This window comes from Phyllobates terribilis, unplaced genomic scaffold (genome assembly GCF_046119375.1).
Source record: "Phyllobates terribilis strain yellow unplaced genomic scaffold, ASM4611937v1 Scaffold_1__5_contigs__length_1240528914, whole genome shotgun sequence".
Classification (NCBI taxonomy): domain Eukaryota; kingdom Metazoa; phylum Chordata; class Amphibia; order Anura; family Dendrobatidae; genus Phyllobates; species Phyllobates terribilis.
In genome coordinates, this window is record NW_027362761.1 from 189,114,086 (window position 1) to 189,133,663 (window position 19,578).

At 44.8% G+C, this 19,578-nt stretch overlaps 1 protein-coding gene across 9 annotated transcripts in view; it reads right to left on the bottom strand.

Moving 5' to 3' along the window:
• The window catches only part of PRUNE2 (prune homolog 2 with BCH domain), a 595,812-nt gene that overhangs the window by 65,269 nt on the left and 510,965 nt on the right, over positions 1 to 19,578 (bottom strand). For all 9 annotated transcript variants that reach the window (XR_012314194.1, XR_012314187.1, XM_073670747.1 and 6 more), the window contains exon 12: positions 4,633 to 4,809. Coding sequence is in view for 7 of the 9 variants with exons in the window: in XM_073670747.1 (XP_073526848.1) it covers positions 4,633 to 4,809 (177 nt within the window). In the remaining 2 variants the exon portion in view is untranslated. The remainder of the gene's footprint in view (positions 1 to 4,632; positions 4,810 to 19,578) is intronic.

The following is a 19,578-nucleotide window of genomic DNA, read 5'->3' on the forward strand; positions in this document are numbered from 1 at the left end:
GAGTACTGTGCCGGCCGCTATCCAACGTTGGGTGGGGCAAGGGGACCCCGGCACCCTTGACGAGGTGGTCAGCCTGATCGAGCGCTACTCAGCCACTCAGGACTTCATCCGAGACTCTGCCCCCTCGCGGCTGTCGTGCTGATCCCGGCCAACCCAGGAACCGGGAAAGGGGTTGCGTTCGTCTGCTGAGGACAGTCAGCACCGTACCCGTGCTGAAGGGGTACCCCGTAGTGAGAGTGGAAGGAGACCGGTTCCCTCCCAAATGGTCATAAGACCTAACAGTACCTCAACCATTAGGTGCTGGTGGTGTCAGGGGCCGGGACATGTGGTTGTTAACTGCCCCCTGACTACCGAACCCATGGACTGCGGTTATAACCGCCAGGTCTCAATGTATGCCCAGACTGTCTGCACTGCGAGTGCCGACCCCTCGGACAGTGAACATCAACTGTGCCAGGTACTGGTTAATGGGTACCCCACGGAGGCCCTCCTAGACTCTGGGAGCCTAGTGACTTTGGTACATGGGTCGCTGGTGGCAGGAGACAACCCCAGTGGACGGACAGTAGGGTTGTGTGTATCCATGGGGACCTCCGAGAGTACCCAATCATGGAGGTTGTTTTGTCCACGCCATGTGGAGACATAAAACATCTGGTGGGGGTGGTAAAAACTCTTCCCTATGGGACTGTGTTGGGGAGAGACTTGCCCCTGTTCTGGACTCTGTGGAAAAACAAAATCCACTCTCCCCCGGTAAAATTTGTTACAGGCGCTGTACCCAACGAACCTGAGTCAGGGGTACCTGCCGAAGGGGTGTCCAACCTAGGGACAGAGTGTGACCCCGATGGGTCTCCCCTAGAGGTGCTGGCAGGAGAGGTCGAGGAGACCCCATCGATCCCCGAGCTGGAAGTGTCTCGGGGCACGTTTGGGACAGCTCAGCTACAGGATCCCACTCTGACTCGGCGCGGGAAAGGGTGTTAGAGGTAAATGGTGTAGCTCAATAGCCCGGTACAGATACTGTATTTCCACGCATGGTAGTCAACGGTGAGTTGCTCTATAGGGTAGACAAAATCAGGGACGAGGTCATGGAACAGTTAGTGGTACCCCAGTCGTACCGTCGGGCGGTTCTGGAGTTGGCACACACACACCTGCTGGGTGGACACTTAGGGGTTAAAAAGACGCAAGAGCATATCTTGCAGCAGTTCTTTTTGGCCAGGGATTTACGCGGAGGTCCAAAAGTACTGTAAATCCTGCCCAGAATGTCAGTTGACCACACCCACCACAAGTTTCCGTAGCCCACTGATACCCCTGCCAGTGATAGAGGTATCTTTTGAACGGATTGCAATGGACTTGGTAGGGCCCATTGTAAAATACGCTCGTAGCTAACAACATATACTGGAGGTCGTCGACTATGCCACCCGGTACCCGGAGGCTATACCGCTACGCCACACCTCGGCGAAACTGATTGCACGGGAGCTGTTTACCATGTTCTGTCGCCTTGGACTACCTAAGGAGATCCTGATGGATCAAGGGACCCCTTTTATGTCCAAGGTGACAAGGGAGCTGTGCAAACTGCTAAAAATTAAACTATTGCGCACCTCGGTGTACCACCTTCAAAACTACGGGCTAGTAGAACGGTTCAATAAAACCCTCAAGTCCATGTTAAAAAAGGTGGTTTCTAAGGACGGAAGGGATTGGGACATGTTGCTACCCTATTTGATGTTCACCGTCCGTGAGGTACCCCAGGCTTACACAGGGTTCTCTCTCTTTGAGTTATTGTACGGCAGACACCCTAGGGGTCTGCTGGACGTAGCCAAAGAGACGTGGGAACAAGAGACGACTCCACATAGGAGTATAATTGAACACGTGGCTAGTATGCAGGTCCGGATTGCGGTGGTCATGCCCATCATGAAAGAACATCTGTTAGATGCACAGGCAGCCCAGAGGCGCACATATAATAAAAGAGCCACGGTCAGGTCTTTTAACAAGGGCAATCGGGTGTTAGTACTGGTACCCACAGCCGAGAGTAATCTCATGACCAAGTGGCAAGGGCCATATGAGGTTCGAGAAAAGGTGAGGGAGGTAAATTACCGGACACATCGCCACAGAGTTCTCTACCTTCAGCCAGGGATGCGTCCGGGGGAGAGGTCAGGATAAGTGATGCTCTCACTAAACAGCAGCCATGGGAGGCTCGCTCGCTGATGCAGCAGAATATCGACGTGTTCTCAGAGCTACCGAGTAGGACTACAGTTCTCGAACATGACATTGTCACCGAACCTGGGTTAAGGGTGCGAATAAGACCGTACAGTGTACCCGAAGCCCGGAGGCAAGCCATCACGGCTAAGGTAAAACAAATGCTGCAGTTAGGCGTCATTGAGGAATCATGGAATGAGTGGGCTAGCCCCATCGTACTGATTCCGAAACCAGACGGATCGTTACGCTTCTGTAACGATTTCTGGAAATTAAATGAAGTGTCGAAGTTTGACCTTTATCCAATGCCCAGGGTGGATGAGCTGATTGAGAGACTGGGGCAGGCCCAGTACTTTACCACGCTCAATCTCACCAAGGGTTACTGGTAGGTACCGCTCACGAAATCGACAAAGGAAAAGACAGCCTTTTCATAACTCCGGAGGGTCTATATCACTATGTGGTCTTACCTTTTATGTTACATGGGGCCCCGGCTACATTCCAGAGGTTGATGGACATAGTGCTCAAGCCTTATCAGGAGTACGCGTTCGCGTATCTAGATGATATTATCATCTATAGCACCGACTGGCATACGCACCTATCCCAGGTACAAGCGGTGCTGGATTCTCTCAGAGCTGTGGGGTTAACGGCAAACCCCAAAAAATGTGCGATAGGGCTTGAGGAAGCCCGATATTTGGGGTATATGATTGGCCGAGGAGTTATCAAGCCCCAAGTCAATAAAGTTGAGGCCATAAAAAACTGGCCTAAACCGTCAAGTACAAAGCAGGTGAGGGCGTTCCTTGGCATCCTTGGGTATTACTGCTGGTTTATACTTAATTTTGGTGGGAGAACGGCGGCCCTGACCGATCTCTTGAAAGAAAAAAAATCGGTAATGGTTCGGTGGAACCCTCAGGCAGAAGAAGCCTTTCAGTCCATGAAGTTGGCCCTGTGTGGACAGCCGGTCCTCATCAGCCCCAACTTCAAGGAAACCTTCATTGTACAGACAGATGCCTCGGAGGTAGGCCTAGGGGCGGTATTGTCACAAAAAGTGGATGGTGAAGAGCACCATTTTTTGAGTACAAAACTATAGCGTGGTAGAGAAAGAGTGTTTGGCTATTAAGTGGGCCTTGGAATCACTATGTTATTATTTACTCGGGCGTCAGTTCCACTTGGTGACGGACCACTCACCCTTGGTATGGATGATGAATGCCAAGGAGAGGAATGTGCGAGTCACCAGGTGGTTCCAGTCACTGCAAAATTTCAGTTTCTCTGTAGAACATCGCCCTGGCAAGTCGCAGGCAAACGCGGATGCCCTGTCCCGGGCACCCTGTATGGTGACAAATGTTCAACCCCACAAGTTTGAACAGAGGGGGGGATATCTGAGTCAGTGACCGGGATCGTATACGAGGGATGGTATATATCCCCCAGAATGTGTACAGAGACCTATAAAATCCATTGGAGTGCATTGCAGTCACAAACTCACCTGAGGCTGCAATGCAGGAATGAAGGTGAGCATTGACCTGGTCAGGCTATCTGGCTAAGGCAAATTAGTAAAATCTGGCAGGGCCTTCATTTCTTGGAGGAGGCTACAGGAAGGCAGTGGGGCGGCCTCCTCCCTCCAACCAGTTTTCCAGTGGCTCTTGCCACAGGTCTTTTAAAAACCCTGCACTAAGGATTAGTGTTGTTCAGTGTTGGGACCTGCTAGGAGGATAGCAGGAAAACTCGGCAGGACTGTGTATAGCTGAACCCACACCTGGGAAGGCTCTGCACCCGTCAGGCTCTGAGCGGCAACCATTGTGTATGGACTTCTGTTAACCCGACTGCGAACCGGAGGACTTTCTGTTAACCCGTGAGTTGCTGAAATAAAAGCTGTTTATGTTGGACTTGCTTGGGTCACTGCCTCAGTTACTGCACGGTGTGAACACCACCGCCTTACAGCATATATATAACCAACTAAAAACTGAATATAACTAACTGAAAACTTGAAAAAACCATCAGGGGAAAAAAACAATGTGTGGCTGTAAAAACAAACAATAAATTGCTGTTTTTGATCATCTTGCCTCCCAAAAAATGGAGTGAAAGTGATACAAAATCATATTTACCCAAAATGCCACCAATGTACCAATGCAAACCCATACTACAACAACAAGGCAGAGGGGGGGGGGGAGGAAAGAAGAAAAGGCTGGAAAATGTTTTTCTGTATTTACACACAGCGTGTCACTTCATAATGGCATATTATGATTTCCGTTTTTTGTATCCAGTTAATTGAGGATGAGCTGCTCTGGAATACACACTAATGTTAGCCTAGTCAAGTATGGCAGATTAATAGTAATATTTAAGGTCAGATTGATTTCATTAATAAGGCAGAGGTCTCACTTAATGGTCAATGCTTATTTAAAATGAATATAAAGTAAAAACCTACTTAGGTGTCTGTATTTTAACACTTATCCATACCTCCATGTGATATAACTTTCTGGTACGGTTCAATCACTTTCATATCAATTCGTTGCTCTTGATCACCAATAATGACGGTCCTCCATAGCTTATTATCAGCTCTCTCTTCTTCTGCTGTATATTCTTGAATAGATCCAAAATCTCCTTGCAGTGAGTGCCCGAGGGCAGGACGATCATCTAAGAAAAATATCAGAATTTTACCACTTAATGAGATTCATAATATAATGTTACAATACTGTTCTAATTCAACAACAGCAAACCTAGCACTTTTTTTTCCGGACCATTGACATTTTTTCTAGAAGTAATAAATACAGTGCCTACAAGTAGTATTCAACCCCCTGCAGATTTAGCTGGTTGACACATGCGGAATTAACTTGGCATTGTGACATTTGTACTGTAGATCAGCCTGGAAGTGGGAAATGCACTGCAGCAACTTTTTTTTTTTTTTTTTAAAACGTTAAAAGTTAATTCAGAGTGTCATTTATTATTCAACCCCTCAAACCACAAGAATTCTGTTTGGTCCCCCTAAAGTATTAAGAAGTAGTTCAGGCACCAAGAATAATGAGCTTCACATGTGGATTAAAGATCTCTTTTGCCAGCCTTTTCTGACTATTTAAGACCCTCCCCAAACTTGTGAACAGCACTCAGACATGGTCAACATGGGAAAGACAAAGGAGCATTCCAAGGCCATCAGAGACAAGATCGTGGAGGGTCACAAGGCTGGCAAGGGGTACAAAACCCTTTCCAAGGAGTTGGGCCTACCTGTCTCCACTGTTGGGAGCATCATCCGTAAGTGGAAGGCTTATGGAACTACTGTTAGCCTTCCACGGCCAGGACAGCCTTTGAAAGTGTCCTCCCGTGCCGAGGCCAGGCTTGTCCGAAGAGTCAAGGCTAACCCAAGGACAACAAGGAAGGAGCTCCGGAAAGATCTCATGGCAGTGGGGACATTGGTTTCAGTCAATACCATAAGTAACGTACTCCACCGCAATGGTCTCCGTTCCAGACGAGCCCGTAAGGTACCTTTACTTTCAAAGCGTCATGTCAAGGCTCGTCTACAGTTTGCTCATGATCACTTGGAGGACTCTGAGACAGACTGGTTCAAGGTTCTATGGTCTGATGAGACCAAGATCGAGATCTTTGGTGCCAACCACACACGTGACGTTTGGAGAGTGGATGGCACTGCATACGACCCCAAGAATACCATCCCTACAGTCAAGCATGGTGGTGGCAGCATCATGCTGTGGGGCTGTTTCTCTGCCAAGGGGCCTGGCCATCTGGTCCGCATCCATGGGAAGATGGATAGCACGGACAACCTGGAGATTTTAGCCAAGAACCTCCGCTCCTCCATCAAGGATCTTAAGATGGGTCGTAATTTCATCTTCCAACAAGACAACGACCCAAAGCACACAGCCAAGAAAACCAAGGCCTGGTTCAAGAGGGAAAAAGTCAAGGTGTTGGAGTGGCCTAGTCAGTCTCCTGACCTTAACCCAATTGAAAACTTGTGGAAGGAGCTCAAGAATAAAGTCCACATGAGACACCCAAAGAACCTAGATAACTTGGAGAAGATCTGCATGGAGGAGTGGGCCAAGATAACTCCACAGACCTGTGCCGGCCTGATCAGGTCTTATAAAAGACGATTATTAGCTGTAATTGCAAACAAGGGTTATTCCACAAAATATTAAGCATAGGGGTTGTATAATAATTGACCCACACTTTTATGTTTAAAATTTAATAAAATTCAACTGAGCAACATAACTTTTTGGTTTGTAAGATTTATGCTTCTGTTCATAAAACCTACTCTCGTTTGCAGTTTGAAGGCTCTAACTTATTTGCATCTTATCAAACCAGCTAAATCTGCAGGGGGTTGAATACTACTTGTAGGCACTGTATGAAACTGTGGGCATCAACAAATAGACATTTCCATTAGGTTGTGTTCACATGTGCTGGTATGGTGGCATGTGGTTACTGGTAGAGATTATCAAAATGATACATGGAGAATAGACTTTGAGTCAAATTTCCTGAAATTCGAAGGTCCCTGGGTGGGCTTTCAAATAATGGCCTACAGCTATCACATTATATGGCCTAGTGCAGCAAATCAGGAGAAACTATCACAGCCAGTATAAAGGATGAGGGCCAGCCAAGATGTGCCATCTTATGCTTACAGGTCAGAGCGCACTGGGAATAAATTAGCCAAAATTGCATTGCGTTGTACTACTGCACTAGTGAAACACATTGAAAAGGAAAATGGTAGTCAGTCTATGAAGTGCAAAGATTCAAGTGACAAAGGGAGGTGCTGTAGCTACATAGTCAGTGTGACTGTAAATTCATTGAATTGTGATATACTGCAGTAACAGCACTTTAGTAAAAGCAATTTTTAGTCTTCACATATCACAATTGCAAACCAGAGGGGCAGTTTAATTCCATGAGTCCTAATTTTGCTAGTAAAGAATCCTGAAACTTAGGCTTGTGTGTCACAGGCAGGGATGCCATAGTTTTTTTGTTTTTAAATCCAGAATTTTTAAATCAACTGTCTACCTCACAAAGTGTGTGTGTTGTTAAAAATGGTCATTTTTTGCACACTTCTTTGTTGTAATAGTCCAATAGTCCAATGCTAGACTCGTACACACCACGTGAATACAACTGTTCGTTACCATCCATTTTCCCCCAGTCAGATAGGTTGGCCATAGGTCACTTGAACATTACTAAGGCTATGTTTGCATTAAAGAGCTCAAAAGGAGTTCAAAACAGTCCAAGGAGACATCTGAGTTTTGTTTACCAATTTCCAGGGCCATCAGAAGCTTTGCAGGATTGAGAATCAAATTTTGAGGGAAAATTTGGCGAAGCTGACAATTTCAAATTTCAAATGTTTTGATCATCTCTAGCTACTGGTTTTACTGAGATTTGCTTGAGTTTTGGTTCATATTTGGTTCCTGTGGATTAACTGGTGATACATATGTTTTATTGTATTTTAAATTTAATTTTATTGTATTGTATATGAAAACCATGGCTTTTGACTGCACGCCTCATTACCACTACACACATTAATTATTAATATTAAAAGGTTTGGGTTGATGTGTCTAAGGCATCATGCACATGGAAGAGAAAAAAATAGAATATTGTGTATTGTGAATATTTGTGTAATATGAAATGTAACAGAAACATGCCATAATTTTTTGCTGTATGGTTGTCATATGCACTTTCTATATCTAATGTAGTCATGCTAAAGTGCAGTAAGAGCCCACAGATTTCCATTGGTAGGTATTAATATTTATCATGCCTTATACAATGACAAGTGCCCTCATACACTAAATTAAGTTTTGTTCTGGCGTTTTTGAGAAAACAAAGATTGAATACTGGTTAGATTCTAGTGTTGACTGCCTGATTTGGAGAGAAGTGTCCACTGAGCCTCTCTCCACTGCGTTCAGCATGATTGACAGGTTTCTTCTTATTTGTGTTTAGGGAGTTACTTGTCCATCAAGCCTGATGAAGGTGAAGGGGAAACTCTCAAAAGATATTTCTCTCAAAGCCTGGTACTTATTACAGCTTTGACATCTTGACAACAATGCTCATCAGAGTAACTATCTGGCCAAGGTTAGGGATTGCATGAATGTGCTAACAGGTTGTCCATCCGACTAGAAGATAGACTTGTGCTGGTGATATCATAAGCTCACAAAGCATTGTCTAAATAAAATATAATTGTGGCAAACAGTCAAATGTTCTGATTTTTATCCTCTAGATGTCACCAAGAATGTTTCAGTTTAGTCTCAGTGGGTAATCATTTTAAAAATGACGAGGAATTGTAAAATAGATCTGCATTAAACAATAATTAAAGGTGTGATCTCATCTTAGTAAGTGATGACATATCTCTAAGATATGCCAACACCTCATGATCTCTGGAGTAGAACCTGTTTATTGCCATAAAAGCTCATTGGATCTATCGATATACTGCATAAGACATAGTATTTCTAGATACATTTAAATCTTTAATGTTGCTCAGCGCCTGGAAAAAAAACACAAAAATCTGTGAATTCATACATAATTAAAAAGTCTGAAATCTGGGAATTATGAAATTGACATAAGCCCATATCTAAAGCCATTGACACCGCTGAGTGCAAACAAACGAAACAAAGCTTCTGTTGCCCGCATTACCTTTCTAAATCCAGACTGTCGCAATCACACCGTGTTCTGCATTTACATGTGGAATTAGCAACGCTCTCCTTGTAACCATACACTTATTAAAGCTAACATGCTCTACTGCTCCAGAGGAAGAGGTCAAATCAAGGCAAACAAAGAAGCAATTGTGAGTGGAGAAACAGAAGAATTAGCCAATTAGATGGCCCTCTGATTTGTCTGCTCTTCATAGTAAGCTTTCCAAACAAATATTGAAATGGGCTTTTGTTCTTGAATTCAGCATTCCTTGGCATGCCCCATAGCTTAGTTGACAAGAGCTAGCAGGTTACATTGCTATGTCTTACGCAAAGGATGCAAGGTGCAGAAAGGATTAAAAACTTCTCAATCACTAGTTTCACAATGAACCTTTAACCCATGTGTGCCCTACATATCCTGGAGATGTCTAAGCTTTACCACACGTTCTACTTCTTTCCACATCTGTGATAAAGTGTCCCATTATGCTATGGAATTTCAATCATAATCCTTGTTATTGTGATTCTGTGTAATGGTCAGACATCTCAGCATGCTATTAAAATGTGTTTGAGGTATCCCAGACATATGTCTTTCGTAATCCTCTTCTGAGAGGTTACCAAATCACTGACTACCGGGGTCACCTAGTGAATCTACCTAACAGTGAAGTTATCATGGTAACCATATTGGTTATTAGTTTTCACCCAAGAAAAAGAGGTTTTAACCCCATGGCAAACTTTGATAAGCAGTGTACCTTGCTGAACACTATCAATGTGTAAGGTACACACTATTGGGATTCGGCTCTACTACCTGGTTGATGTGGTCTTCACGTGACCACAAGTATGCGATTTACATACTTGATGTTACATGCCAACTAGCTTCTCATTCCCTTCTATCAATATTTTATCGAGAAAAGCGGATGAGAAAATAGTTGACACACGATCACAATGTTTTACTAAAATACTGGTTTTAAGAACTTGATAGGGAAGGACAAGACTGGTGATTAGTTTAGTACATGTAAAGGTAAAAAAGTAGGTATTTTATGTCTAGAAAAGTTTTATTGATATGTGTCTTGGATAAATATTTCTGAGGCTGCTTTCCCACTGCCATAGTACCGCCACATGTTTGGTTCATATCAGGAGCATAACGATCATGGTCGCAGAGGTCACCACCATGACAGGGTCCGGCAGGCTTAAGGCCTTCCCTGCAGAGAAGCTGCCGCCTCCTCTCAGTGGAAATAGTCGGGCAGCGCTGGGCTTCCCCCCTCCAGTCTCTGTCTGTGACTCCGGTCTCTGCCTGTGACAGTGTGCTGCTGGCTGTTGCTGAAGATGAAAATGTTCAGTGGCACTGGCAGTCTCTGGCACATAAAGTATGTGAGGCAGATGTTGGTGCGCCTGGTCCAGCACTGCTCTATGTTTGCTCTGCTTCCCAGCTCTCTTCAGTAACCTGAGTTAAGTTTATTTAGTGATGTCCACAAAGCATCACACACAGGCAACAGTAGATATATTGCAGAAAAGACAGCCAGCATTCCATGGTGTGCGGCTGGTGGCCTTTTCTGCAATATATCTTGTTATCTTAATGTATAGTGTTAAAGCCTGATGTGTCACTGAGCTGCCTGGAACACTTTGGAAGCTGAGGAGGGGGGTGAGCAGTAACTAGTGCACTCACTATAGTTAGACCCTTGCTCGTAAGTGATATAAAAGTGGGAGATGTTCCTGTGTGCACATGATTTATATCATAGCTAACAGAAAGATCAATTCTATTGGAGGGGAAGAGTTCAGTAAAAAGTAGATTCTTTATGGGCAGGTGGAGGTAATCAAAAAGGTCGGTCAAGGGGGGAGACCAGAGTGGTGGGTACAGAAACCACTCTACCAGTCATGGCTAAGTCAAGTATATTGAGTTGCCCACTGATTTTAATAGGTGCCAAATAATTTTCATATTTTTCCTGCAAGGCTTGTAAAATACGTTTTGCTCTAAGTACAGGCCCTGTGTTATTAGACTTTGTGCTCTACACTTTTCAACTTTCTTGTGTGGTTCTCTCTTAATTACATCAAGTAGCCCCAAAATTGTACTTTTGAATTTAAATTTACATTTGAATTTTTCATCTTGAATACTTTATTTATATAGAAAAACTTTACCTTGCTTTTTGCAGACAGAAAATCAGCTACATTTTACAGTAGCAGTAAAGTGGATGAGATTTCTAGGAACCTCATGCAGATGCTACAAAAATATCTTGCGGATGACATTGCATAATTAACCGTTAACAATGCAAAAGCATGAAATATGCAGCATATGTGCACCAGGAGCGTAACAACTGCGGTGAGGGGCACACCAATGACTGCCCAAACTTCAACTAGATGTCGTATGCACATTCAGCAGAAGTGTATTGCAGCGCAGTGACCCGTTGCACCCTCCCACAGGCTGCAATACTATACTACCAAATTTTTGACAGCTGCTTGCACTTGAAATGTGGCCTTTTAGGCTCATGGAGATGGAAGCTGTCCACAATCTTATGGCGGCGGGGACCGGGTATCCATACTCGGTCCCCAGCCGCCACTATTTTTCCCGGTATCGTCTCTGCCTTCCACAAGCACGGGTCCCACAACATTACCCGTGCCCTCCCCAGTGCACTTACTGGGAAGGACCGCCTAACAACAAACACGTAGACAAGTGAATGTGGCCAGGGACGGTACGGATACAGTCCACAGCTATTTTTTGCTGAGAGTTGTATTTAGCTTGGTGAAAGGACTGGCATAGAGAGAAACCGTATCTACCCTGGGTGTCATTTCTCCCAGGAAGTCCTCTAATGCAGCTTGTTGCAGAAGCAATGGAAGCCCGTCCAACATCAACTCGCACTTGTCGGTGGTGCTTTGACACACAAACATCTTTCTTTGCGCATTTAATTTCATGAATACAGAGTTGGACAATGGCCTGATCTGCAATGCGGTTTGAGAAATAACATGCATAAGCATGTCCAATCCACATTAAAAAAGCAGCCATAGAGTGTCCGGAACCTTCCCCCACACTTTTCTTAGCCAGGGCTACTTCTCGGCAGGGTTGGATGGGCCCACCAGAGAACCGGAGACTCCTCCGGTGGGCCTTGGTGTTATGATCTGCAACATGAACTAAGGAAAGATAAGGGAAAGCTGTCCCAACAGTAAGACTAAGCTGAATCCCTACAATGTAGCGGGCTGCCTGTTCCTAGCGAACACACCCACCTTAGTCCTCGGCTAGTCTGAACGGAGACCTATAGCATAAAGGGAGGGGTCCCTAAAAGAACTAATGACTGGGACAAAAATGGGACACCTCCTAAACAGAAATTGTTGTAGAACACAAAAGACAAACTGACAAAAAGTACTAGAGGTCGAAGAGGACCAAGCAAACTGACAGAGATAGGCACCGAAACACCAGGCTAGCAAAACAGTCAACATATAAAGGCAGATGGTCACGTGACCGCAAAACACAAGATGGAAAAAACAAACAGGAGGGTTCTATCAGTACCCCCTCTTTTATGAGGATCCTCCAGATCCTCCAGTACCAGGCCTATCCGGAAACCTCTTGTTTGACAAGCCTAGGAGCAGAGACATCATCTGTCCTTACCCAGGAGTTGACTTTGGGACCAAAACCCATCCAGGAGACGAGATACTGTAATCTCCCTCTATGCCATCTGGAATTCAAGATACGAGAAATTTCATATTCGCCGTCTTCCACCACAGGAGGAACTGTGACAGTGGCGTCCCTATCAGATACATCAGCCTTTTTCATCAAGGAAACATGAAACACAGGATTAGTTTTCCATGAAGTAGGGACATCCAACCTAACAGCAGACGGGATAACAACCTGAAGCACTTTAAATGGACCCACAAACTTAGGACCCAGTTTTTTAGAGGGAATCCTCAACCGCAGGTTCTTCGAGGACAACCAAACCATGTCACCCACAGTAAACAAAACCTCCTTACGTTTCCTGTCAAACTACTTCTTGGACGTCTTGTTAGTGTCTTGAAGGTTGCAACGTACATTAGTCCAAACTCTCTCCAAATCACCGGAAAAATTCTCCTCCTCTGGCACCGCCGACCCCAATTTGGAGAACGAACCAAAAGACGGATGTCTCCCAATACAACAAAAAAAAGGAGAACAGCCAGCAGAGGAGGATGTATGATTGTTAAGAGCAAATTCTGCGAGAGGCAGAAACTCAGACAAATCCTCTTGATTGTCCACCACAAAACAACGCAAAACACTGTTCAACATCCTGGTTCTTTCTTTCAGTCTGTCCATTAGACTCAGGATGATAACCAGACGAAAATGACAAATGGACTCCCAACCTGTCACAAAAAGCACGCCAAAAGCGAGCCACAAACTGAGATGCTCTATCAGAAACAATATCCGTGGGAACGCCATGGAGCTTGACAATCTCCTTAACAAACGCCTTAGCGAGTGTCTTGGCGCAGGGAAACTTAATGAATGGAACCAAATGACACATCTTACTAAAACGGTCCATGACCACCCAGATGACAGTAAAACCCACGGACACCGGAAGATCAGTAATAAAATCCATTGTGAGATGCGTCCAAGGCGCACTAGAAACCTCCAGAGGGGAAAGCAACACGCAGCAGGAGTATGTGAAGCCTTTGACCTAGCACACACAGTACACTGACGCACCCACTTGATGACCTCACTCTGCCATCCAGGCCACCAAAAACTGCGACTGATAAGTCTCTTAGTCTCCGAAATTCCTGGATGACCTGCCAACCGAGACTCTTGACACTCCACAAACAAATCTCTCCTAAAGGCTCTAGGCACGAACAACCTCCCATGGGGAGTGTTAGATGGAGCATCATCTTGAGCTTTCAGAATCCCATTCTCTAAAACGGAGTCCAATGCCGCCACCACAACTCCTTTCTGTAAAATGCTCTCCTCCTCCTCGGCACCGACCGTAGGAGAGAAGCTGCGAGATAAAGCATCGGCTTTAACATTCTTAGTACCAGGGATATAGGTAACAGAAAAAGGAACCGAGAAAAAAAAAGTGCCCACCTAGCTTGACGGGCATTCAAGCGCTTGGCAGCATCCAGATAGATCAAATTCTTATGATCTGTGAAAACCTGAATAGGAAATCTAGCGCCTTCCAAAAAATGACGCCAATGTTCAAACGCGAGTTTAATAGCCAGCAACTCCTGATTTCCAACATCATATTTCAGTTCGGTTTCAGAATTTTTTTTCGAAAAGAATGCACAAGGATGTACTCCACCCTTGTTCTCCTGAGACAAAACTGCTCCGACCCCCACCTATGAAGCATCAACCTCGACCAAAAAAGGCTTGGTCTCATCAGGCTGTATAAGGATAGGGGCAGAACTGAACCTCTCTTTGAGATACTCAATCGCTTCAATGGCCTCAGTAGTCCACTGGACCGTATTCCTGGTGAGATCGGTTAGAGGTTTAACAATTACAGAAAAATTCTTAATGAATTTCCTGTAATAATTGGCAAAACCCAAAAATCTCTGTATAGATTTCAAACCAATAGGCCTAGGCCATTCCTGCACAGCCTGAACCTTCAAAGGGTCCATCTCAAATTCTTCGCTGGAGACAATGTAGCCCAAAAAACTCATTTTCTGCACTGCGAACTCACAGTTCTCCAGCTTAGCAAAAAGTGAATTATCACTCAATAACTGCAAAACTTCACGTACACTCTACCAATGGGACTCTAGATCTGGTGAATAAATCAAAATGTCATCCAAATACACAACCACATTCTTACCAATCAAAGGTCTCAGGATGTCATTAATAAGGTTCTGAAAAAATGCAGGTGCATTGGTAAGACCGAAAGGCATCACCAGATTCTCAAAATGACCTACCGAAGTGTTAAAAGCAATTTTCCATTCATCACCCTCCTTCACTCGTAACAAATTGTATGCCCCCCGGAGATCAATTTTAGAGAACCACTTGGCCCCCACCAACTGGTTAAACAAGTCAGGAATTAACAGCAATGGGAATTGCGTACGGTAATCTTATTAATTTCACGAAAATCCAGACATGGACGTAAACCCCCGTCCTTTTTTTTAACAAAGAAAAATCCAACTTCCACAGGCGACTTAGAAGGTCTAATGTGACCAGCAGCCAGGCTAGCCTGTATGTATTCCTCCAAGGCCTTTCTTTCAGGGATAGTCAGATTAAACAAGCGACTCTTGGGAAGAGTAGCTCCCGGAACAAACTCAATGACGCAATCATAATCCCTATGAGGAGGTAAAACTTGCGACTCCTCCTCTGAAAAAACCCTCCAAAAATCTTGAATAGGTACAGGTAATTCCCCTTTTTCCACAGCCGCAATGCGACCATTACAACATTTATCATAGCACTTCGGACTTAAGACTTAATCACATTAGTAGACCAGTCAAGTAAAGGAATGTGCAGTTTTAACCAAGGCAATCCTAGAACAACTGGAGAGGGTAAATTATCTAAAACAACCAAGTCCAAAATTTCTTGGTGAACTCCATTGATAGTGAGGGGAAATGCAGCAACCTTGTGAGTAATACATTTTAAGGGAGTGTTATCAATTGCAATCACAGAAATAGGAGATGACAAAGGTTTGGATTTCAATTTAAGGTTTTCCAAAAACCCTTTATCAATCACATTAAGTGTTGAACCACAATCCACAAATACCTGAAATTCAATCAAATCTCCCTGCAAAATAGTACTCTCAGAAAGAAATACTCCTGCAGAGCGTAAACAAGCTATACGGGCGTAACTGACCTTTTTTTTTCTTTACTTAAACGAAGCTCACAATACTTAATCAAATGGTCAGCTTTACCACAATAAAGACACAATCCCTCAGCGAACCTCCGGTCTCTTTCCTGAGAGCGAAGTGACATCGCCCCAACCTCCATCGGTTCTCCGCCATCTGAGCTGATTTTCTGGGGACTATGAACTGACATTACAGGTGTCTTTACCTCATTCAGCCTGCACCTCAGCCTCCTGTCCACACGAACAGCTAATTGCATGGCATCCTGCAGAGTCTCAGGTGCAGGGAATGCAATTAGCAGATCCTTAATCCTTTCACTCAGACCAGCAAGAAATAAACATTTCAGTGCAGGATCATTCCATTTAACTTCTGAGGCCCTTCTCCTGAAATGTGTGCAATAATTTTCAACATCACCTGACCCCTGATTCAAACGCCTGAGTTCTGCCTCAGCAGATGAGATCCGATCAGGATCGTCATATAATAGCCCCATAGCAGACAAAAATTCTTCAGCAGACCTTAAACACGGATCATTAGGTTGGAGAGAAAAGGCCCACCCCTGTGGTTCATTGCGCAAAAGTGACATAATAGAACCAATGCGCTGTGATTCATTCCCAGAGGACCTTGGTCTCAAACGAAAATATAGCAAACAAGCATTTTTAAAGGAAAAAAAATCTTGCTGTTTACCATAAAAAACATCAGGCAGTCCTACCTTGGGTTCGACAAAATGCGCTCCAGAACAGCTACTCACGTGTTGCTGAAGCTCAGCCACCTCCAGAGACAATCCCTGCAGGCGTTGAGCCAAATGCTGGACGGAAACCATACTGATCCCCGAATTTCTTTCCTTTTAGTGTTTGGGCTGGACTTACTGTTATGATCTCCAACATGAACTAAGGAAAGATAAGGGAAAGCTGTCCCTACAGTAAGACTAAGCTGAATCCCTACGATGTAGTGGGCTGCCTGTTCCTAGCGAACTGACCCGTCTTAGTCCTCGGCTAGTCTGAACGGAGACCTATAGCATAAAGGGAGGGGTCCCTAAAAGAACTAAGGACTGGGACAAAAATGGGACACCTCCTAAACAGAGAAGTTTTTGCAGAACACAAAAAGACAAACTGACAAAAAGGTACTAAAAGTCCCAGAAGGACCAAGTGAACTGACAGAGAAAGGCACAGAAGCACCTGGCTAGAGAAACAATCAAACACTGAAGTCCAGCACAGCCAAAAGGGCGGAGCTGGAATATAAAGGCAGATGGTCACGTGACCGCAAAACACAAGATGGAAAAAACAAATAGGAGGGTTCTAACACTTGGCTTCTCCTTCAGGAGAGTTCATAGTGCCGAGGTGAGGCCATGATGATGATAGAGGCCACTATCAGCTTAGTTTTCTGTTACTTGGAACGCAAGTGCAAGTATGCATCCAGCCACCCACCCACCGGCCGCAATACTAAGCTGCCAGATTTCTGGGCAGGTGCTTGCACTTGAAATATGGCCTTTTAGGCTCGTGGAGCCGGAAGCTTTTCACAACCTCATGCTGGTGGTGGCCGGGTGTCCATAATTGGTCCCCAGCCGCCACTATTTCTCCCGGTATCGTCTCCGCCTTCCACAAGCACGGGTCCCACAACATTTCCTGTGCCCTCCCCAGTGCACTAACTGGGAAGGACCGCCTAACCACAACACGTGGACATGTGAGTTGTATTTAGCTCGGTGAAAGGACTGGCATAGAAGGAAACCGTATCTACTCTGGGTGTCATTTCTCCCAGGAAGTCCTCTAATGCAGCTTGCTACAGAAGCAATGGCAGCCCATCCAACATCAACTCGCACTTGTCGGTGGTGCTTTGACACACACACATCTTTCTTTGCGTATTTAATTTCATGACTACATGCAATGGCCTGATCTGCAATGCGGTTTTAGAAATAACATGCATAAGCACATCCGATCCGCAATAAAAAAGCAGCCATAGAGTGTCCGGGAACCTCCCCCCACAATTTTCTTAACCAGGACTGCTTCTCGGCAGGGTTGGACGGTCCCATCAGAGATTCCTCTGGCATTGGCTTCTACCTCAGGAGAGTTCATGATAGCGCTAACTTTGCAGCTGGTATGGGACTCTTGAGTGGGGGAAAAAGGTGAGCCCTCAGAATCAAATCCTTTGGTGGGCACAATGTTTTTCAATCTGAAACAGCTTCTCAGTGGAAGTTGTATTTCACCACAGCCATATTCTTTAGCTCGGTGAAAGGACTGGTATAGAGGGAAACCATATCTACTCCGACTGTCATTTCTCCGTTACCAGGTTCCGCCCATTGTCACACACAACCATGCCTGGCTGTATGCTCGGCGGTGAGAGCCACAGATCAGGCTGCTGTGTTACAGCTTTCAACAACTCTGCAGCGCTGGGCGGTTTGTCACCTAAGCATTAAGCATGTTATCTTCGGCACAGCCTGTTGCCGCTTGGCCAAGGCAGTGCTGCAGTGCTGTCAGCTTGTGACTGATGTGGTCATTTCGGAGATGGAGGAGGAGGTGCAGGAGCTGAACAATGTGATTACATTGAGGTTAAATTGGTGACGCTGTTTGTTATACTAAAGAAAGATCCTATTATTTGGGGGGGGTTTTTACGTTATTTTTTAAGACAAATGCATTCACCGGGAAATGTCATTTTAACATTTTACAACCTTATCTGGCAATGTGGTGTGTGACACATCATCAGACACATCCTGTTTTATTTATGATGGAGGGACTCTAAAAGTCATAAAGCATATTTTTATTGGGCCATCAGACGGCCCTTACTATTCTTAAAAGGTCAGCAGTCGGCCCTCTCTATTGTTAGTGAGCCATCATCTGGCTATGCTTTGTTGTTCCCATTATTAACAAGTGGGTCTCCTATACTGTTATTGCGTATCCAGTGACTGCAAGGTCTGCCAATAATTTGGACCCAACCCAATACCCCTTTGAAGAGACAGAGGAGGGTCTCAGTAAAAAAATGTTTCCATTATAAATGAGCGGGTCTCCTATAGTGGTAATGCCCATGCTGTGACTGCAAGGGCTGCCAAAATTTGGGAAAAACCCCACTAAGAATTTAAAGACACATAGAGCAGAGCCACAGTAACAAGTACGACATGTTCCAATTAGAAAGGAGAGGGTCTGCTATACAGTTATAGGGCATGCAATGAGTCCAATGGCTGACCAATTTTAGGTACAACCCCACTAAGAATTTAAAGACACGTAGAGCAGGGCCACAGTAACAAGTACAACATGTTCCCATTAGAAAGGAGAGGGTCTGCTATACAGTTATAGGGTATGCAGTGAGTCCAACGGCTGACCAATTTTAGGAAAAACCCCACTAAGAATTTAAAGACACATAGAGCAGGGCCACATTAACAAGTACGACATGTTCCCATTAGAAAGGAGAGGGTCTGCTATACAGTTATAGGGTATGCAGTGAGTCCAACGGCTGACCAATTTTAGGAAAAACCCCACTAAAAATTTAAAGCCACATAGAGCAGGGCCACAGTAACGACAAATTCTCATTAGAAAGGAGAGGGTCTCCCATAGTGTTGGCCTATGCAGTGAATGCAAGGGCTGCAAAAAATTGGAGTTCACTCCAATGCCCCTTGGAAGAGACTTAGAGGGCCTCATAAAAAAATGTTCCGATTAGAAAGGAGCGGGTCTCCTATACTTGGAATGCCCATGCACTAAGTGTATGGGCTGGCAAACATTTACCTCAGGGGGGTATACAGGAACATAGTGTATAATTTTTTTTTTACAGGCATCAAAAGCACCCTTTAAAAAAATTATGTGGGTGTTGCATCACGGACCACGGCCACCCTGGTGATATGGTGGTGGAGGATGAGGATGAGGAGAAGGAGGAGGACAAGACCAAATAGCCAAAATCAGGAAGCGTATACCCATGTGTGGGTGTGAAGAGGTGCATGGGAATACACCTCCCAAAAAAAGACACTGGATTTGAGTTTATGTTATGCTGCTATCATTCGGTGGTGTTGAGAAGTCTGGCCCAATCAAGCCCTTGTTCATTTTTATAAGAGTCAGCCTGTTAGCATTTTCAGTTAACAGGCGGATGCACTT